General features: G+C 38.5%; 1 protein-coding gene across 2 annotated transcripts; it reads right to left on the bottom strand.

Moving 5' to 3' along the window:
• Nucleotides 1–1640: 1640 nt before the first annotated feature.
• On the bottom strand, nt 1641–21892 carry Ubr7 (ubiquitin protein ligase E3 component n-recognin 7). Of its 2 annotated transcripts, none has more exons than XM_005339150.5 (11): nt 21743–21892; nt 19678–19811; nt 18996–19056; nt 15985–16080; nt 12925–12978; nt 12607–12712; nt 10519–10727; nt 10207–10356; nt 9320–9482; nt 7116–7177; nt 1641–3856 (listed from the first exon to the last, which is right to left on the bottom strand). In XM_005339150.5, exons 1-11 carry the CDS (start codon nt 21890–21892, stop codon nt 3764–3766), a joined length of 1278 nt encoding a protein of 425 aa, XP_005339207.2. In that variant the 3' UTR covers nt 1641–3763. The 2 variants fall into 2 exon arrangements, with proteins under 2 accessions (XP_005339207.2, XP_040132165.2); XM_040276231.2 differs by having other exon boundaries at nt 10519–10673.
• Nucleotides 21893–22101: the final 209 nt, after the last annotated feature.

Genomic DNA, 22101 nt, shown 5'->3' with positions numbered 1-22101 from the left:
CCCAAAGATGGCATAGCTCTGGGAGTGGGCAGCAGGTGTGTCCTGGAGTCCTGGCGCTCGGGATCAGGAGTCCACTAACTTCAGGAAAGCTACCTTCTCCACAGTCAGCTTTTTCAGAAATAAAATGGCGGAGGATCTTTCTGCCTTACATTTTGTCTCATTTCTAAGTTGGTTTAGAATTTATTTAGTCTCAACAGACCCTTTTCCTGGCACTTGACTTGGGCCCTGACTCCATGATGCCTGTGGCTCAGCAGCACCAGACCCCGGGTCCCCTCCTCTCCCTCAGGAGCTCCTAGTCCTCTTTCTTCCTTGTTGGTGTTGGTTCCCTGGCATCTTCCTGAGCCCTTTTCTCCTCCCTTGAGCACTGTCAATAAGGGCATGGAGGCATGGAATTTGTGTCCAAGCCTAGGGTAGGGCCCCTGGGAGCCTCATCTGCAGAGGAGGACTCTGGTTTCCAGGGATGAGGCTGGAGAAAAACCTGTGATCTCTTCCAACCTGAGGACCATATCCATGGAAGTATGGAGCACCCCATTATCTCAAGTCCATTTCTAGTCACATAATTCCTAGGTTGGGAGGGGCAGGAGTGAGGTACCATTAGGGATCAGTGCTGGAGGTCCCCCTAGACCACAGCTTACTACTGGGTGGAGCTAGATGACCTCCATGGCAGGGAGGCAGCCTCCCTGGCTTCCAGATCTGCTGGTGTGGTTTCCTTTATTTCCATCGTCCCCAGGTGACACCACTCTTCAGTGGGGGAATGGATCAGGCTACCTCTGGTCCCAGAGTCACTAGACTTACTCCTTCAGTTTTTTTTTTTTTTTTTTTCCTGCTCTACTAGGGTTCTTTAAGGGAGCAAGGGCTGGGTTTTCTAGCATGGATGATTATATAATCCAAGAGCTGAGCAGCGTCAGGGATGCAGAGAACACTCCTCTCACCTCAGTTTAACTTGCCATGGGTGACAACCACACTTGCAGAACTTGTAAGGAAGCAAGAGTCGGCGGAGGCCAAAGATGGGCTTTCTTTTCTTATTTCTTAGTTATAAGTGGACACAATATATTTCATTTTTATGTGGTGCTGAGGATCGAACCCAGTGCCTCACGCATGCTAGGCAAACACTCTACCTCTGAGCCACAACCTCAGCCTGATGCGCTTTCTTTTGTTTTCTTGCCCTGAACTCTGGAGCTCTGATGATCCTCTAGCCTCAACCTCCCAAGCACTGGGTCTACAGGGGTGTGCAGCTGCACCCAACCATATTTACTTGTGAAATAATGGCAACCATGTAGGTGACTTCACCTCTTCCATAGGCTGTGAACCCCTGGCTCTCATTCTGCCATAGCAGGGCCTGCACACACTGCCCTCCGCCAGAACCCAGCCCACTGCTTTGCTCTATTGTTCTAGACCCTTCCCAGCAGGTGCTGGAAAGCCAAAGGGTGAAGGATCTCTCTGCAGAGCTCAGATCAGGTCCATTGCTATAGAATAGCATTAGAATGATGAGCGACCTCACCTTCTGAACTGGCCCCTTGCTTTGAGACCAGGAGCCCAGGACAGGAAGGCTGCTGGAATACAATCACACTTATTTTCTTATAATCTGCAGAGAGAGGCTTGTAGATTTAAACATGACTAAAAACATTCTGAAAAGCAACTATTTTGAATTGGTTTTATTTAAATTTTACAGAAACCTGATTGAAGTTAAGTATGTAATCATAAGTCCAATAACAATTTCTACAAAAATGCACATACAAGGCCAGAATTCCTTAAATGCAACTAATACCATATTTTTGTTTTGCATAAAACATGCATTAATATCAACTGCCACATGTTGGCCAAAATCAGTCTCTACAAGAAGAGACGGTCCAATACAGTCAATAAGAAAACTAGTTGTGAACAACAGGTAAAAAAAGAGGTTCTCTGGTTAATAAAAGAAGGAGCAGTACCTTTCATAAAACAAGCCCTTCAGCACTGGGTGGTTTGTACTATTGTGCTGCACAGTGACACATCACCTCTGAGACAAGGTCCTGAACTGTCATAGGAATAAGGAACTTCTGGTGGTTAAGTCAGATATTCAGGAAGATATAGACTTTCAGAATATGATGATACTTAGTGCAATTTTGCAGAAGGGGTTAAAAACATCCTCAGACTTGAAACACTTGTCTGCAGACACCTCGAGTTTTTACTGAGCCCTCTTCAATAGGCCACTCAGGGCAAACGCCTGTAGTCATAGGACCTTCGGCTCCACACACTGGTCTTCATGAGGATCTGTAGTTAGGAGGCTCAATGCCAAAGAACATGAGTTGTACCATTTCTCTGAGACCTTCATGTCTGTGGGCCTCGTTCACCTTTTCCAGGGATTGGTGGTTACTCCTGCATAAAACCACTGGGCACAAAGGGAATACTAACACACAAGTGTGGCCCCAAAGTCTAAGACACCTGCTAAGATACCTCAAAGTGTGTCATCTATTGTCAGGAAAAACTATTCCTCCGGAGGGGGCAACTGAGGGCTCTATATTTATCAAAAGGTGTTTTCCGTATGGACTGAGGGCTATAAAGAAAGTTCTTACCAACTGAAAGGCCTTTCCCTCAAACAAAGGGTTTTATACAACATTCTAGAGGAACTTCAAAAGAAGATCCCACAGTCAAGGGAAAGCGGCTGTGGATGTTATGCTTCAATACACAAACTCAGCACTCGTGTAGCCTAGGGCTTGTTTGGAGTCTTCTACAGTCTGTCTCTTCCAAAACAGGGCAGTCACCACCCTGCTCACTGCAAGTCAGCCAATATCTTGTCTTCAGCACAGATTCAAGGGGAAAAATAACTTATTAGAGTTCTAATAACATTTTAATAACAGAACAATATCAAAATAGGTCCATTTTAATATATGCTTATGAATATCCCTGATAATATAAGGAAATCCAGAGGACTTTGTAAACCACCAAGATTTCACAGGGGTGATACCCGGTCATTTTCTAGGCAGCAAAAAGGGACCAGTGTACTGGTGACTTTCCCCATGAAGCCCTGTGAGCACTACAGCACTGAAATTCTAATATTTGAGTGCCAGTAGAATAGTGAAGGAAAATTTCACTTTATTAGTAACATTAGTAACAAAGGTTTGCTTCCTCAACCCTGCCCTCACTTCATCTCCCTGCCTGAGACAGACATCCAAGCCAAAAGTTACCATCAGTCCTGGCAGCTCTGGAGGCTGGGCCCAGAGTAAACAAGTCCCAAGAGCTTTTCGAGCCATGACCCAACCTCAGAAAACAGGGAGGTGGGAGAAAAGGCAGACCATGCTTGAGGAAGCTTTGACCCAAGGCACCACGATCATGGGGTGAGGGACCTAGAGAGGTTCTGCTGACAGCAAGAGAACCTTCCATGCTGCCTGCAGAGGAGGTCCCAGAAGGCAACAACTCTGCAGCCAAGTGCACACAACTCAGGAGTGAAAGAACAAATCATTTAAAAACAAACCAATTGCTTCCTCAAAACCAAATCAAACTTCTTAAAACTTATAAGCAGAAAACCCTGGGTATCCTGGGGCGAGAGAGCTGAAGTCTGTGGAATGAGCTGTATTTAGCTAAGTCATAAAGAAGGCTGCTGCCTGTGAAGTCAGCATAACCCTTGTGGCTACCGTAGTCAAGGAGGAAGGGAGCCTGAGGCGCAGGAGGCCTCTCCACAGAGGAGGATGGAAAGGGGACCAAGTATGAAGTAGGCCTCATTTATTCCTGGAGCAGTAAGTGGCATTTTCATTGGCCTGAATGAGAAAGCTCTGACTCCACTCTAGCTGCAATAATACTGCATTCCTTCCACTCTTCTTCTCTTTTTTGACTGAAATTCTTCAAAGAACTGCTGAATGTCCTCTCTCTTAACAACCTGTTAATGAAAAGTGAGGATTAAGAAAGAGAACTAAATCACAGAACAGCAATAAAAGGTTATAACATTCACAAACAAGTGAAACATTGATAAGAATTACAAGCCAGGTACAGTGGTGCATGTCTATAATCCCAGCAACTCAGGAGATTGAAGCAGGAGGATCACAAGTTGGAGGCCAGCCTCAGCAACTTGGAAAGAGCCCATCTCAAAATAAAAAATAAAAGGGCTAGGGATGTAGCTAAGGGGTAAAGTTCCCCTGGGTTCAATCCCCAGTACCAAAAGAAGAAAATTGCAGATACTCCTTGATTCATGATGGGGTTACATATGCATAAACCCGTTGTAAGTTGAAAGTATCCTAAGATAAAAATTTTTTGCAATTAACACATTGATGCTAAGTTGAGCCACTGTAAATCAGGGTCTCTACATTGAATGTGTAATTAGCTATACCAGCTACATTCTGCAGAAAAGTTCAACAAGGCCCCCCAGGCTGAGCTACTCGGTCACACAGGGCACACAGCAGAATGGTTCAAAGTTTAGCTTCTACCACCTGCCTCAGCTTCCCTGTATAAGATGAGAAAGAAACAGCACCTACCTAAGAAGGTCATCTGAAGGTCAAATACACTATGATGCCTATAAAACCCGGCCTGGCAGATAGTAAGTGCTATCAGAGATTAGCTAAAAAGAAGTGGCAGAGCCAGCATCCAAACTAGGACCACAGCATACTCTCACCACCAAAGCTGTCCTTTAGAAATGACCTTCAGGGGCTGGGGTTGTGGCTCAGTGGCAGAGTGCTTGCCTAGCATGTGTGAGGCACTGGGCTTGATTCTCAGCACCACATACAAATAAATGAATAAAGGTTCATCAACATCTAAAAATTAAAAAAAAAAAAAAAAGAAAAAAGAAATATCCTTCAGCTCTACAAATCACCCACAGAAAACAAAACTTGAGATCTGTGCTTTCTTTTTACCAATAGTGGAGAATATTTTAACAAAGAAAAAAACAAAACCACACACACCAAAAAAACACTTTTCCCTATCAAGAATCTCAAATTAAAGATGTTTTGCTATATAAACAGAAGAATTATTGGGGTTAAAAAAAAGTTCAACAAACTAGAAGCACTACTTTTTGTAAATCCATTTTATGCAATAAAAATAAAAAATGTATCTCCTCAGTAGGAGATTTAGAGCATTATATAAAGATGCTTATAAAAGAAGCACTAAATGAATAAAAAAGCAAACTGGGACAAAGAGGGAGTCTAGGCCAGATGATATGATGGAAAGCTGTTCTAGGGATCACCATAAGACAAGTTTGTTCATTTATTTTTAATTACATTATTAGTGGGAAAGAAGGATGGTGAGGTAGGAAGAGCAAAGAAAAAAAGAAAATGTGAACAAAAACAAAAGCAAACAACAGGGGAAAGAGAAAGAGGAAGCAGGAGGGGCGACAATCATACAAAATGTAAACCTTCTTCTGTTCCCAGGGACAAGTTTGGCTGATCTGACTGAATGGCAATGCTGGCTTACAACTTTCTTGGGGTAGAATACTTATTAGTCCTTTAAATGAAAGACCTTTGTCAGTACTTGGCCACACACCAGTACTTGATACACCAGATTCATAAGAACAAAAGGAAAACTGCTGACCCCTAAGAAATTGAGGGTTTAGAAAGCCAAACAGCCTGAGGTAAGTATAGCTCAAGGCTCTAACAGACTGAGCTAAATGGCTTGGGAAACTATATATATATATATTTTTTTTTTTTTAAAGAGAGAGTTAGAGAGGGGGGGGGGAGAGAGAGAGAGAGAAAGAGAGAGAGAGAGAGAGAAGTTTTAATATTTACTTTTTTTTTTTAGTTCTCGGCAGACACAACATCTTTGTTGGTATGTGGTGCTGAGGATCGAACCCGGGCCACACGCATGCCAGGCGAGCGCGCTACCGCTTGAGCCACATCCCCAGCCCCAGGGAAACTATATTTTAAAAATGCTAGCAATAAATATAATACTTGGAAGTTTCAAAATGAAGGATCTGTGAGTCATAAACATTAAACAGCGGAAAGAAGTCTCTCTGGTCTGTATACCATGGCAGGAGACCATAAAGCATCCCATTAGAGGGTGCAGTGTTTGGATTCTAGATATCCTAAGATGGTCACAGCCAACAGAATAGAAATGCTAACAAAGAAATACTGGGTCTAACAGTAAATCATTTTACTGCTTTGTCTCAGAAAATCTGTAATTCAAAGTGTTACTTTTTACAGTCAGATACAAACATTAAATAAAACTCCACCATCATCAGAGAACCTCTAGATCATACTAACATCATTTCCTGTGGTTGAAGACAACCATAGCAGTAAAGTAATGACAACCTGAGGCTTTCCCCATTCTTAGGTAAAGATATAGTTAGTAATGTTAAGAAATAATTGAAAAATCACATTTTTCTGTCTTCTGAAGTCATCACATCAGATTTAAAAAATTGAATAAAATGTTTTCAAATGTGAATGGGCAAAGATCACGTATCTCATTGTGATTCAGATCTAATAAAGTGCAGAGGTTACATAAGTGAGGTACAGCCTCCACTGGAGTCATGAACAGTCTTAGTTATAGCAGGAAAGGAGCTGAAGTCACAACAACCAGAGGAGAGACTGTGCAATAGAGAAAACATAGAGTCCAAGAACTGTTCAAAGTAAACAACATTCATCAGACCCATGTCCCTGGCTACGCAGAGCCACAGCTTAACTGTACAGAAGGACAACCTTGCAGAGAAAATTTAAATTTTGTTTTGCATTTGTCTGTGGTAGATAGGTGTCTGTCAGAAATGTATGAATAGTAGAGGACTGTAAAGTATTTGTAAGAAATTTTCTTCTCCAGTGGTAGAGTTCTACTCTAAACTATGGGTCTAGTTTTACTTTTTTGTGCTCAATCATTTTTCCCTCCCACAACCAAGGACATGCGCTTCAGACAGGATCAGCAGTCAGTATCCCCTGATTCCTCCAGTGGCCTTCTCCTCTGCTACAGCTACTTTCTCCAGACTCTGTGGGACTGTTCCTGCCTCTCATTCCTTCAGCCATTAGGGATTGGTAAGGACTCCAACACATCCCTTGGTATCTCGTCACCCTTTACTGATTCCCCTTAAAGTCTGCCAACATCCCATAGTTTCTGCATTAAATTTTCAAGTACTCCATTTTTACTCTTCATTTTTTATCATAAAAAGGAAATAAATAGTGTAAAATATACACAGTTATGATTAAAATTCCTTAAACTCAACATACCGTGCCTTCATCAGCAAATCTCTTCAGGTAATCTTTCAGTTCAGTCTTCAAGTCATTGTATTCTAAACCAAAACCACAAAAACATTTGAAATTTAGATAATTAGAAATTAGATAATTAAAAATTTATTTCCTTTTTAGCTGATCTCTTTTTTTTTTAACCTTTATTTTATTTATTTATTTATTTTTTATGTGGTGCTGAGGATCAAACCCAGTGCCTCAGGTGTGCTAGGCAGGCACTCTACTGATGAGCTATAACCCCAGCCCAAGCTACTTATTTTAAAAGAAAACATTTATTTGTCATTGATGGTTGAGTATGTTAATAGTTTAAACCAAACTTTGAAATCTGCATATAAACTTACTCTGAATTTCATTCTCAATATCATCATTCTTTTTTTTTTTAAAGAGAAAGAGAGAGAGAGAGAGAGAGAGAGAGAGAGAGAGAGAGAGAGAGAGAGAATTTTTTAATATTTATTTTTTAGTTTTCAGCGGACATAACATCTTTTTGTATGTGGTGCTGAGGGTCGAACCCAGCACCACGTGCATGCCAGGCGAGCACACTACTGCTTGAGCCACATCCCCAGCCCTCAATATCATCATTCTGATATCTGGGATACTTTAACAACCACCACCAAACTCAAAAAACCCATAAACAAAAACAAGAATAAAATAAATATCCACACTACCATAAAGGTTAGTTAAGATTTTTTTTTTTGGGGGGGGGGGGTCGGGCACTGGGGATTGAACCCAAGAAGCTTAACCACTGAGCCATATCCCCAGCCCTTTTTATATGTTTTTTGTTTTGTTTTGTTTCTTTCTTTGAGACAGAGTTTCACTAAGTTGCTTAGGGCCCTGCTAAGTTGCTGATGCTGGCTTTGAACTCATGATCCTCCTGACTCAGTCTTCTGGGCTGCTGGGATTAAAGGTGTACCACTGCTCCTGGCCAGTTAAGAATTTTTTAAAAAGAATTTCCTATTTCTCTGGAATTCTAGTACTTGAAATAATTCTGGACTCATCAAACATTAAATTTTAAAACCCTGGGCTGGGGTTGTGACTCAATGGTAGAGTGCTTGCCTAGCATGCATGAGGCACTGGGTTCAATTCTCAGCACCACGTAAAAACAAATAAATAAATAAAAATTCATCAAAAACTAATAAAAATTTTAAAAAATTAAAACCCATTCACCTATTTAATAACAGTTTTTATTACATGCCAAGCACAAGGGCCACAAAAATCTTTTAAATGCAGCCACCATCATTGAAAACTTTTTTAGTCTAATAAAGGCAAAAGGAACTAATCAGTTACAAATAAAAGAAAGAAGTAATCAATGCTATAAAAGGGACCCAAAGGTGGGGCTGGAGTCGTGGCTCAGTGGTAGAGCACTTGCTGAGCATGTGTGAGGCACTGGGTTTGATCCCAGCACCACATTAAAAAAATTAAACAAAATAAAGGTATTGTGTCCATCTATAACTAAAAAGATATTTGAAAAAATGGGGGTGGGGACACAAAGATGGTGGCATCCAACTGGAAACTGGCTGGGACAGAAACACGGAAATAAGTTGGGCATGCGAGGAAGAGGCCAGTGGGAGGGGGAGACGTAAAAGCTTACAATTAAGGATTCAGTAACATTTTTCCTTCTAGTGGTTTCCTATGAACCTCTGAAGAAACCTCAAGAACTGACAAAAAAGATGACATACTTTGCTTTAAAAAAAAAAATGACATAATGCTCAATGAAAATTATTTCAATTGGTGGAAAATTTTTCTATTCTGTATTCATACATCTACTCTTAATCAAAACAGTACATGTAGTAGTTTCTCAAACATGTAATTACTCTAATATGAAGCTCTGAATCAGTGGTCAGAGCAGTTGAATACTCAGCAATATTAAAATGAAGAAATTATAGTTAAGGCCTACTATGCAACTCAAAATTTTAATTTTATTAGCATTAAGTTAGAAATATAGTGGTTATCCTCTTTACACTTTTTTAAAAAATGTTTTTGTAGTTGTAGATGGATAGGATGCCTTTATTTTATTTCCTTATTTTTGTATTTGGTGCTAAGGATTGAACCCAGTGCCTCATCCATGCTAGATAAGTCAATAAGTCTTCTGCCACTGAACCCCAGCCCCTATATTTTTTTAACATCATGAAAAAAAAAAAAACCAACTTTTGAATTTTATGAATTTTATACATATAAACAGTATTTACCACAAATGAGTTCCACTTGCTGGACTCTGTTCATGCTGTTAAGGGTATCCATTAAAGGGTCCCTCCTATCAGTTGCCTGGTCAATCTTGCCTTTGTTTTCATAGGCCAAAACTGTGTCATATTCATCTGTCAGGAACAGGACATCTAGATCTCCATACATTTTCTTTAAAAAATAAAACCAGTTCTCCCATTAAAACTGTGTGTCATTTTCAGAAAGTCAATTTCATGAGAATTACTAAAAATGTATTTATTATTTTTAAATTAATGCTTAGAAAAATCTGAACCCCCCCCCTCTTTTTGGTACCAGGAATTGAACCCAGGGGTCATTAAAATTAAACCACATCCCCAGCCCTTTTTTATATTTTACTTAGAGACAGGTCTCACTGAGTGGCATAGGGCCTTGCTAAATTTCTTAGGCTGGCTTTGAATTTACAATCTTCCTGCTTCAGCCTCCTGAGCTGCTGGGATTACAGGTGTGCACCACTATACCTGGCAAATCTGAGCCTCTTAACACAGAACTGCTTAAAGGATTTAAACTTTTTGCCTAAATCTTTTTCAGAAATCTCTCCACTTCCCAGGGGATGCTATATATCATCTACGAAATTTTTATGTAAAAATCCCTGATTTATTACAACTTTCAAGCAATTTATGTTTCCAAGCAACTTTATTATATAAAAAAAGATATTAGCTATTTTCCACTAAAATTGAGGTAAGTAAATAAAAAGTACGGCATAATTATTATTTTTCCTACAAGGATTCAGACAAGTATGATTTTATAAATTTACTTAACAGAAAAAAAACTGAAAGTCTTCTATATTCCTACAATTCCATAAAAACATATTTCAGCACACAAAACATATAAACATTAAATTTAATCAAATACTCACCATACAATCTTGGCAGGTGCACAACTTGCTACGCCAGTTCAAAGGCCAATAGGTGGCAGCATCTCTCTTTATAAACTGCTTAGCTTTAAGCTCTTGAAGTTTGCAGCCAGATTGTGATTCTGAGTTGAGGCTTTGATTCTTAACCACTGTCTAAAATAAAAATTGAGTTTTGAAGTATTTATCATAGTTTTCATAGTTTCTATTTTTGTAGAAGGATTTCTTTAGGCAAAGAAATCCAAAGCTATAGAGCTTACAGAATTAATGTTGTCTAAATTTTATTTTTTTATGGCTTGTATGTACTTCATACATTACCTGGAGATCACATTCAGAAGCAGAGCTGGTACATGGTTCATTTTTCTGCTCTGCCTTAGGATCGTTGACAGCATCCTTTCCAGGTTCTAGAACCTCCTCTTTGAGGGTACTATCTTGGTGATCTCCATTTCCAGGTTTGATAACTTCCTGATCACCTACTCCATCAACATTTAGCATTAAACCATCATCCTCAGCAGATATTTTACTTACTGTGGATTCAATGAAAAAATTAATAAATAAAAACCATATACACCCCACAGACCTATCAAACAATGGAAGTCACTGAATCTGATTTAAAAATATTTTAGAATCTGGAAAAGAAGAACATTCAATCTTAGATTCTGGTATAGCAAGAAAGAAAACACCAAACTTCTTTAGATTACACTTACCTAATCCAAATAATTTAAGCAATCAATGTGCAAAGAAGAAAAGAATATGCTAAAAAGAGAGATGGAACAATTCAAGAAATGAAGCAGTTGTGGGGGGGGTTGGGGCATAGCTCAATGGTACAACACTTGCCTAGCATGTGAGGCACTGGGTTCAATTCTCAGTACCACATATAAATAAAATAAAGACCCACTGACAACTAAAAAAAAAAAAAAATCACAAAAAAAAAGAAAGAAAGAAATGAAGGAGTAAGAAGAGATTTAACTGCAAATACAAATAGAAGGTAATTTTAGTAAAACATCAATTTTTCTCTAATGTGAGGAGGAAATAAAAAGAACAGGTATAAAGCAGAAATACTATGCAGGAGAGAAGAGAAATGGTGAGGAACTCATGAGGATGATAACATTTCAATTTAAAAGCAGATGAAGTCATAAAGAAATGGAGAGAAGGGGAAAATTAAGAAAACCTCATGAATGAGAAATACAGAGAGGGCCCCTGTCTGAGGAAAGTGAGAGAGATATTCGGAAAGGGCATAAAAGAAAGAGGGGGCATGAAGTTTAAGAACTTAGAGGCAAATCAAAAACATAGGATGAGATCTTAGGTGTAGCTATGCTGCTTGTGGATTGTATGGTAAAATAGTCCTCAAAGGTGAGAAGGGCAAGAAATTAAGAGGCTGGAGCAGCAAACACTATGAAGAATTGCCATCTTAAAGAAAAAGGGGTGGGGATGTACTTTGGTGATGGAGCACTTGCCTAGCATGCACAAGGCTGTGGGTTTAATCCCCAGCTCCACATAAATAAATAAAGTTCATTATCAATAAGATATTTAATGCCCTAACACCATTCATTGCTGATCTGACTCCATATCTTAGTCTATAACAAAAGTACTAGATAACTGTATTATCATCTACTTTGGTCTGAATGTTCATCTTTCCAAAATCTGCATGTTAAAACCTAATCTCTAATGCAATATTAAGAGGCAGAAGCAAGGCATGGTGGCACATGCCTGTAATCCCCGTGACTTGGGGGGGTAAAGCAGAAGGATCACTAGTTTGAGGCTAGCCTCAGCATCTTATTGCGATTCTGACCAAAAATTAAAAATAAAAAATTTAAAAAGAGGCAAAGCCTTCATAAGACAATTATGTCAGGAGGTATGGAGTTGGCACCCTAAAAAAGATGCCTAAAATATTCTGGTTTTTCTTCAATCATATAAATCTTTCACTGTGTGCCTTTCCCACTATGTGAGGAAACAAGCACACACCAAACACCAAATCTCTGGCACTTTGATCTTGACTCACCTGTATCCAGAACTGTGAGCAATAAATTTCTATTGCTGATAAGTTACCTAGTCTACTGTATTTGTTATAATATCCCAAACGAACTAAGACATCACCCCTACCCAAGCAATAGCATGTCTGACATTTAATGATATATTTTAGTTTCTATTTTTAAAAAATCCATTCAAAATCTGCCTCCTTAATTTTTTCCAATTCTAGTCTCATGCATAGGTGCAACATACCATCTAGGTTCACTTGTTTGTGGTAGTTTCCCAACCAATCTACAAGGATTTTATGGAGAAGAATCATATCTTATACTGTTTTCTATACTTCAGTGTCCAAAATAGTTATTAAAAATTCTGGACTGAACATACACATTTCACAAGCACAAGTTTGTATCATACCAATTTCACAAAGACACCTACCTGCCAACTGTGCAGCATAAGCCCACAGGAAAGAACAACGTTTCATACAAGCCTGGCACACCATCTCTTGGAAATCCCCACTCTCAGGAGGAATGGCACCAAGATGCTGCAGATACACAAAACAAAATATTTTCCTTGTGATTGAACTATCTAAAATGATCATCATTTTATAAACAAATATTGCAATAGCACACTCACCATATCTCTGTAAGCTTATTTTTAAAAGAGTAATTGTAATGTAAAATAAAACAATTTGAAAGGAAAAGCCTCTAACATTTTGTGGAGATAATGCCTTTAAAAGATGAAAATTTTCCTTACCCTTCCATGAAACCAGTCTTCACAGACTACGCACTGGATCATCTCATCTGGAACCTAATACAAAAAAATAGTTTGCTTGTTAATGATTATCCTGAATTCTGGGACATGGAAGTAAATCTGGCACACTGCAAATTAAAAATTAAATAATTCTGGGGATTGAGGATGTGGCTTAGTGGTAAAATGCTTGCTTAGCATGCACCAGTCCTGGACTCCATCCCCAGTACTGCAGAGAAAAAAATCTCCACCAACTCTGTGAGACCCCTATCTATGTAATAGTAGCCAGCAGACAAGTAAATTAATTATATATGAACTGATGTTGCAAAGGATTACACTGAGATATGTGAGATATTTTTTGAAAATGTACAAAATTATCAAAGCTCTTTCACATGAACTACTTTAATATAGGATTCTCATTAAACTTTATAAATATGAAGGGCATTCTCCTTTTATATATAAACCTGTGAATTGACCAAAGTAGAATATGAAAACTGGGACTTTTTGCCACACTATGGTATCAAGGAAACTGGAAAATAAATGTCACAATCTTTGGTAATACAGACAACTTCTCTATTTGAATAAATTAAATGGCTGCATTAGGAAAATTATATACCAAAGACTTTCACATTTACTAATTAACTTCCTAATTTTTAGTTACTAAAAATTCTGGACTGAACATACACATTTTTATTCTGTCCTTTTACTGTGGTTTTCTTAAAGAAGGAAAAGCAACTGCATGTCTGCACATGCACACACACACATACATAAAATCAACAAAGTAATTTTTTTTTGCCTGCTTATTCATCATCTTGTCTTTTGATTCAACAGTGTTATAAGTAACACTTTACCCCATACCTCAAAATATCTAGTTTTAAGGTTTTTAATTTTATTAATTCAAACTAAAAAATATCTTTAATTTCTTTCTCTATTTTGATTCAATAATTAATATTCTTTTTTTTTTTCTTTTAAAGATACTAGGGATTGAACTCAGGGGCACTCAACCACAGAGCCACATCCACAGCCCTATTTTGTATTTTATTTAGAGAGAGGGTCTCACTGCGTTGCTTAGCTCCTCACTTTTGCTGAGGCTGACTTTGAACTTGTGATCCTTCCGTCTTAGCTTCCAGAGCTGCTGGAATTACAGGTGTGTGCCACTGCACCTGGCTTAATATTTTAAGATAATTAAAATGCAAGGAAGGAGGCAGAAAGCCATTTCTCTAACTATAAAAAGCACTCCATCAAATCAGCCAATACACAAAACAAAAAACACAACCCAATCAAAATGTGGACTAAAGTTATGAAAGGACAATTCAAAAGATTATTACAAATGTCCAGTAAAATCATGAAAAGATGTATAACCTCACTCATAATCAGGGAAAGAAAAAATTTGAAAGACACTATTCTTCCTTCATTAAAATGTCAAAATTTAAAGAACTGGTAATAAAATAGGATCAATTAGAGTGCTGGGGAAAAAATGCTATCATATATCATTGGTGGCTGAACCATTTTACCAGATGTGATCACAATTTTTTTTTTTTTTTTAATAATGGGCATCTATTTTTTTTTTTTTTTTTTTAAAGAGAGAGTGAGAGAGGGGGACAGAGAGAGAGAGAGAGAGAGAGAGAGAGAGAGAGAGAGAGAGAGAGAAAGAATTTTAACATTTATTTATTTTTTCTTAGTTCTTGGCGGACACAACATCTTTGTTGGTATGTGGTGCTGCTGAGGATCGAACCCGGGCCGCACGCATGCCAGGCGAGCGCGCTACCGCTTGAGCCACATCCCCAGCCCTGTGATCACAATTTTAAATACAAAAATCCTTTGACTAATCAAGTCTACTTCTACATATCCATTCCATATAAATATCTGAAGGAGTATACTCAGATACATTACTGTGTAAGGATGTTCACTGTAGCCTTCTTAGTAATAGTGAAAAATTAGACAACACCATTCTGCTATAGAAGAACAGTTGGGTTAATTAACAGATCAACTAACTTATTTCAAACCATGGGATACACTGCAGCAGTTAAAATGAGGGAAATTTGTATTGTTTAACATGTCTATGATATACTAAAAAGTTGCAGAAGGAATATACAGAATTTCTTTCTTTTTTTTTTTTTTTTTAAGCTGGGATTGAACCTAGGCACTCTTTATCACTGAGCTACATCCCTAGCCCACTTAAAAAATTTTTTTTTTTTTTTTTTTTTAGAGAGTGAGAGAGGAAGGAGAGAGAGAGAGAGAGAGAGAGAGAGAGAGAGAGAGAGAGAGAGAGAGAGAATTTTTAATATTTATTTTTAGTTCTCGGTGGACCCAACATCTTTGTTGGTATGTGGTGCTGAGGATCGAACCTGGGCCGCACGCATACCAGGCGAGCGCGCTACCGCTTGAGCCACATCCCCAGCCCCCACTTAAAAAATTTTTGAGACAAAGTCTTGCTAAGTTGCTTAGGGCTTCGCTAAGTTGCTGAGGTTGGCACTTGTAATTCTTCTGCCTCATCTTCCCAAGTTGCTGGGATTATAGGCATGTGCAGTTTCCTTTTAACTTTTGTTAAAAGGAAACTGCACATTGAAACACAAACTCATTTGAACACTTTTATATGTACAGAAAAAAACTTGAACATGTATATATATATATATATATATATACACACACACACACACACACACACACACACACACACTAAAGTGTTAACAGGTTATGCCTTGGAGGTGAAAAGCACAGGAATACAGTTTGTTCACATTTCTTTCCTTTAAGGAAGACAAGAAGTTGAAGATCATTTCCCAGTAAGTGTTGGGGAAGGGATCAACCAGCAGGAAAGGGAGAAAAGGGAATAAGTTCTGGACTTCAGAGAGTCCCCTCCAATATTTCATAATAACAATGAGAATAATATGTGAGAGCAGTACCAGTTACAGGTCCAATCCACATTCATTAAAAACAGGTAAATCAGAATCCCTGAGCATCTTAAAATGCCTCCTACAGGGTTCTAGAGCCCCAGATATGACATAAGGCTAAGGAATTAAGGCTAGAGATGACACAATCCCAGGTTTTAATCTCCAATTTTCTTACCTCATCTTCAGGATCAGGATAAGGTCTCTTGCAAATGCAGTATAATCCAAAAAAGTTGTCATTGTACTTATTACAAGAATTTACCTTTGCTTTGTCCTGAAAGATAATATTAATATTAATTTCAGTATACAGTATGACTTAATTTTAAGGATAATTTCATGCATCATAAAATTTATGCATTCGATAAATTTCTGCATTAAATATCTTTCTCCTAGAAGCTAGTCTTAAACTTTCAAAGTCTGAAGAAAATTCAGTCCTACTAGAGATACTATTTCCCAGATCTGGGAAAAAAATAATTTTTTTTTATCCTTTCTGTACCAATTGGGGAAATTGTTTTCAATAAAACGAAGACAAAAGTTATTCACAAATATTAATTATCAACCACCATTGGCCTAGAATTTCAGTGTACTTCTTTAAGCACAGTTGTGAATAGCCAATAGCTAACTGAGAGGCAAAGAGGACTGGGGTTGTGGCTTAGTAGTAGAGCGCTTGCCTGGCATGTATGTAGCCCTGGCTTGAATCCTCAGAATCACAGCTAAATAAACAAAATCAAAACTCCACTGGACACTAAAAATATTAAGAGGCAAAGAAATTGCCTAGAACTAACCTACAAAGGAATGTGAAAAACATGACAGTTTGGGCAATTATGATGGAATAAGTCACATTCCTTATATTTTATTTACCTCTGTTATTTCATTAAAAGTTATGATATTAGTATAGTATTTATTAGCCAAAGTTCAGTGAAAAGTGCTATGTGGATCTAGCCCCCATTATTACCATTTGATTTATTCAGTTTAAAAGTAATATTCTTTGCTTCAAAAGCCTCAGAGGATAAGTATAACCAACAAAACAAACATGCAGAATTAACATTGTTAAAATGCTCATACCACCAAAAGCAAAATACAAATTCAATGCAATCCTCATAAAAATACTAATGGCATTCTTCACAGAACTAGAAAATGTGGAAGAATAAAAGACCCAGAATAGCCAAAGCAATCTTAAGGCAAAAAAAATCTCAGGCATCACAATACCCGACTTGAAATTATTTTACAGAGCAATAGCAATAAAAGCTGCAATAGCAACAACAATAGCATAGAAACAGACACACAGCCAATGGTACAGAAGAGAATACACAGGGCAAACCCACACATCTACAGTCATCTGATCCTTGACAAAGGTGCCAAAAACACACAATGGAGAAAAGACAGCCTTTTAAACAATTGAGGCTGGGAAAACTGATTATCCATATGTAGAAGAATGAAAATAGACACTTACGTCTTAACCTGCATAAAAATCAACTCAAAATGGATGAAAGACCTAGGAATTAGACCAGAAACTATGCAATTCCTAGAAGAAAACATAAGGTCAACACTCCAGCTTTTAGTCACAGGCAATGACTTTCTCAAAAGGACCCCTAAAGCTCTGGAAATAAGGCCAAGAGTTAATAAATGGGACAGCATTAAATTAAAAAAGCTTCTATATAGCAAAGGAGATAATCAGAAATGTGAAAACTCACAGGAGAAAAATCTTTGCCAAGTACTCTTCTGACAGAGGATTAATATCTAGAATATATAAAGAGCTAAAGAAACTTTACACCAAAAAAAAAAAAATCAAATAACCCAATTAATAAATTGTCAAATAAACAGACACTTCTCAAAAAAAAAAAAGAAAGAAAGAAAGAAAGAAAAAGAAAGAAATACAAATGGCTAACAATATATGAAAAAATGTTCAACATTATTAGCAATTAAGGAAATGCAAATCAACACTACATTGAGATTTCATCCCATACCAGTCAAAATGGCAGTCATCAAGAATAATAAATGCAATAATAATAAATGCTGGAGAGGATGTAGAAGAAAAGGAACACTTTTACACTGTTGGTGGAACTATAAATTAGTACAACCAATATGCAAATCACTATGAGGATATCTCAAAAGAGTAAGCATGGCATGACCATATGACCCAGCTATACCATGTGTCAGTATTTTTGTACTGGGGATTAAACTCAGGGGCACTCAACTAGTGAGCCACATCCTCAACCCTATTTTTTATTTTATTTAGAGATAGGGTATTGCAGAGTTGCTTAGTGCCTCTCTTTTTTGCCAAGGCTGCCTCTGAACTTGCAATCCTCCTGCTTCAGCCTCCCAAACCACCAGGATTACAGGCATGCACTACCTCAACTGGCTCACTTCTCAGTATTTACTCTGAGGAATTGAAGCCATCTTACTACAGTGATATACACATACGATACAGCACAATTCACAACGGCCAAACTATGGAACCAGACTAGGTGACCACCAATGGATGAACAGATAAAGAAACTATGGTACACATACACAATGGAGTTTTACTCAGCCATAAATAAAAATGAAATTATGTCATTTGCAGGAAAATGGATGGAACTACAGACTACCATGTTAAACGTGTAAGTCAAACTCAGGTTAAAGGGGTATGTTTTCTTTCACATGCACAAGCTAGAGGGAAAACAAAAGGTGGGGGTGGATCTCCTAAAAATCAAAGGGAGATTAAAAACAAAAAGGGACCAAAGGGTGGAAGACAGGGAAGGAGGGGAGAAATGCAGGGCAATGATATTGTCCATATTATATTGTTATATTGTGTGCATGTCCAAATATGTAACAACAAATCCCACCAATATGTACAACTATAATGCACCAATAAAAAATGTGGAAAATAAATAAACCTGAGTCACTATAAAAAATTTCCCTTAGGCTAGGGATATAGCTCAGTTGATAGAGTGCTTGCTTTGCATGAATAAGGCCTTGGGTTCAATTTCCAACAACACACACACACACACACACACACACACACAAAAAAAAAAAAAAAATTTCCCCACAGAATGTTATATCAATTGTAGTCTATGTTATAGTCTCTGAACAGGCTATTTTTTTCCAACAAAGTAAGAAATGAAATACACATTTGGTTTTTACCCACTCTGGTAAATATTGACTTCAGTTCCTTTAAATGCATTTGTAGTTAAGTTGCTTACTTACAGGAAATAATTTGCATTCCAAATTTTTAAACTTGCTGTTTCCACAATCGCAACGAAAATTTCTGGAAAAAAGGAGGAAAAGCAAATTTTATTTTTCTTTTAAGACCTAATGAAGTATTCCTTAAACTCAAATTGTAGCCTTTTGACTCATTTCAACCCTTTAAACTCATTTCTAGGATCTAAAAAATGGCTTGATTGCTGTCCATGTATCTGATTTGGAACTTCCCCAAGCATATAACAATAAAAGGTTTTATAATTCTAAAATTACTATGTATAAAGACAACTGGGTATAGTCCCAATTACTAGGAAGGCTGAGGCAGGACTGAGAGAGCCAAGGAGTTTGGGACCATCCCTGGAAACACAGCAATATCTCATCTCAAAACAAAATGAAAAAGGTAAATATTTATGTGAGGCGTGCACACGCGCGCGCACACACACACACACACACGTGCGCGCGCGCACACACACACACAATAATGTCAGAAAAGGATGAGTAATTTGATTTCGTATCATAATTATATTTTAAAGGTCCTATGGAAAAACCATTCTCTTCCACTTATGTAAAACCATTACATTAAATTTCAACAGTGAAGAATTACTTTGAATGCAAAAGCAAAGTTAAGAAAAACTGTATCTGGTAAATAATCTCTAAATACTCAGAAAACTTTCAGCATTCTGTTTACCTTTTTGTGTACAGCTCAAATAGTTTATGACTACCATGACATTCATAACTGCAAGCTAGACAAATTCCTGCTGGTTCTTCTCCCTCTGGAGTACAGGTACTACAGGCATAAAGTGCCTGTCTCTTTACTGAGCCCTAGAAGACAGCCCAAAACAGAAGAGAATAAGTTAATGAAATAGCACAGTTCATTAATACTAAGATCTCAGAAATAATTAAAATTGCAATGTTTGTGGTCAAGATCTTCCTGTAAAAAACACTGAGACTACTTAAAATTTTTATACAACAGGGTTCCAAAATGCTGCCGCATTTCATATATGCTAATTTTGTATTCATACAATTTTATCTTCAAGAGATAAGAAGTTGAAGTTTTCCAATCAGCTGTGAATAAATTGGTCTGCTTAATCATTTTAACATATGAAGATGCAGGTAAAGGTGTGCAGGTCTATGTATGCAATATCACACTTTAATTTGGGGGAAATGTGTGAAATTCCATCAAAGAGAAAAGAATCCCTTTGATGCATGCTTAAGTATTTAGAAGTGCCGGGTCACGACATGTGCAGCTGATTTTCAAGTGACTCAAAAGAAGCATATTATATATATAAAGGAGTAATGTTTTGAACAACCAACAATAAAAATTAATATATATATATATATATATGAGAAAGATAAACATGATAAAATGTTAAAAAGTGAATACATGTAAAAGGCATGCAGGTGTTCACAGTACTATTCTTTTATCTTATCTATAACTTAAAAAATGTTCCAAAACAAAAAACTGAAGGAAAAACGGCAAAACTTTGGAAATCTTGCTAAGGGTTACCCTCCTCTAAGAAGAAGGGAGACATACAAGCAGGATCTGGGATGCCAGTAATATTCTATTTCTTGCTCTGGGTGGTGGGTGGGTACATGCATGTGTTAACTTTTTTCAAAATCTATACATATGATTCATGCAAATATCCATGTTTAACTACAATAAGAAAATTTTACGGATGTCCATTTGATAAAACTGACTACATTTCAAAAATAGCTTATATATAGATTGTGGGCCTTTTTTTATTAAAAAACAAGGAAAAAGTTGTTTTATTAGTGACCAAAGATTTTATATACCAACCAACATCTGGGACTATCTCTGCATACCAGGTGTATTCAACAATCTAGCCATTTACAGTGTAAACTCAACTTGGCCAATGATGACAACTGTCAAATTATGACTTCAGTCTATATTACAAAATAACTGCAAGTCTCTCCCCTCATTCCCCCATGTTCCCCTAAACCCAGGCCTAAATAATCCTTCTCCTACCAATTTTTAATCCTTGTTCGTTTTCTTCCTACTCATCCTTCTTCGTTTTTTGTACCTAAAAATACAGGATGAGTCACAAAAACACTACATCACACCCCCTCAAACTCTTGTACACAACATCTTCCAAACGTTTCTCTCCTCCCCTCCCCTCCCTTGTTAGGGCCACCTGCTCTTCTGGTTCCGGTCTATTTCCAGTGGGAGGAAAGTGAGACTGCAGACAGAGAATAGGGTGCTTGCTTTGTTTCTCGAAAAAAGAAAAAAAGGAAAGGAAGAAAGAAAAGAAAGTACTAGCAAGCTCTTAAACTATCGCAGTGCAATCAATGAGCCCGTCCCACACAGGGAGATTTTCAAACGCAGGATTCGCTCTCTCTACTTTGATCCTACCCTTCGACCCCTAATAAGCCAACACTCTACGGATGGGAAAAAGCAGGAGAAAGATGTGTGGATTTGAGAGGTCGTGCGTACGGTTTCGTGAAGAGCAAGCACCAAGGCCAGCAAGGAGGGACTGGAGAGGAAGGACGGAGCAGCCGCTCGAGCGCCGAAGCCGGACGGGGAAGACAGGGAGGAGGAAGGCCCTGCTGAGGAAAGGGGCCCAGGGAAGGCTGAGGATAAAAGGACAGCCTGGGCTATAAAGCTCAAGACGAATGGCGGCCCGGACCAGCGCAGAGGGGTCGACCGCGGCAAGGGGGGGCAGAGAAAACGCCGTCGGAGAGAGAAGGTTCAGCCGGAGCCGCGGGAGAAGATGAGGCCCGGGCTGAGAGCCCACCTGCGAGTAGGAGCACTTCTCGGAGTCGCTGCCGCCCAGGACGGCGCACGCCTCGTTCTCCAGCTCCTCGTCCTCCTCAAGTACGTCGACCAGCGACACCACAGGCTCCAGCTCCGACTGCCGTCCAGCGTTCCCCTCAGCACCAGCCATCCTCAACTGTCACCCGGGCTCCCAGCTCGGCCCTGGCGGAGGCGGGAAAAGCGGCCGCGAGGGGCGTAGCGGAGGAGGCGGGGCCTGAGTGTCAGGAACCAATCCCAAAGAAGGAAGGCGAAGGAAATGGGAGGAGCAGTTTCCGACAAACGGAAGTCATTCCTCTAGCGGCTCCCGCCCGCGCGGGCCGCGGGCTGGTTTCCGCTTCC

Source organism: Ictidomys tridecemlineatus, chromosome 5 (assembly GCF_052094955.1).
Source record: "Ictidomys tridecemlineatus isolate mIctTri1 chromosome 5, mIctTri1.hap1, whole genome shotgun sequence".
Taxonomy (NCBI): Eukaryota; Metazoa; Chordata; class Mammalia; order Rodentia; family Sciuridae; genus Ictidomys; species Ictidomys tridecemlineatus.
The sequence above is the reverse complement of the archived record's forward strand: the minus strand, read 5'-3'. Positions and strand labels throughout refer to the sequence as shown.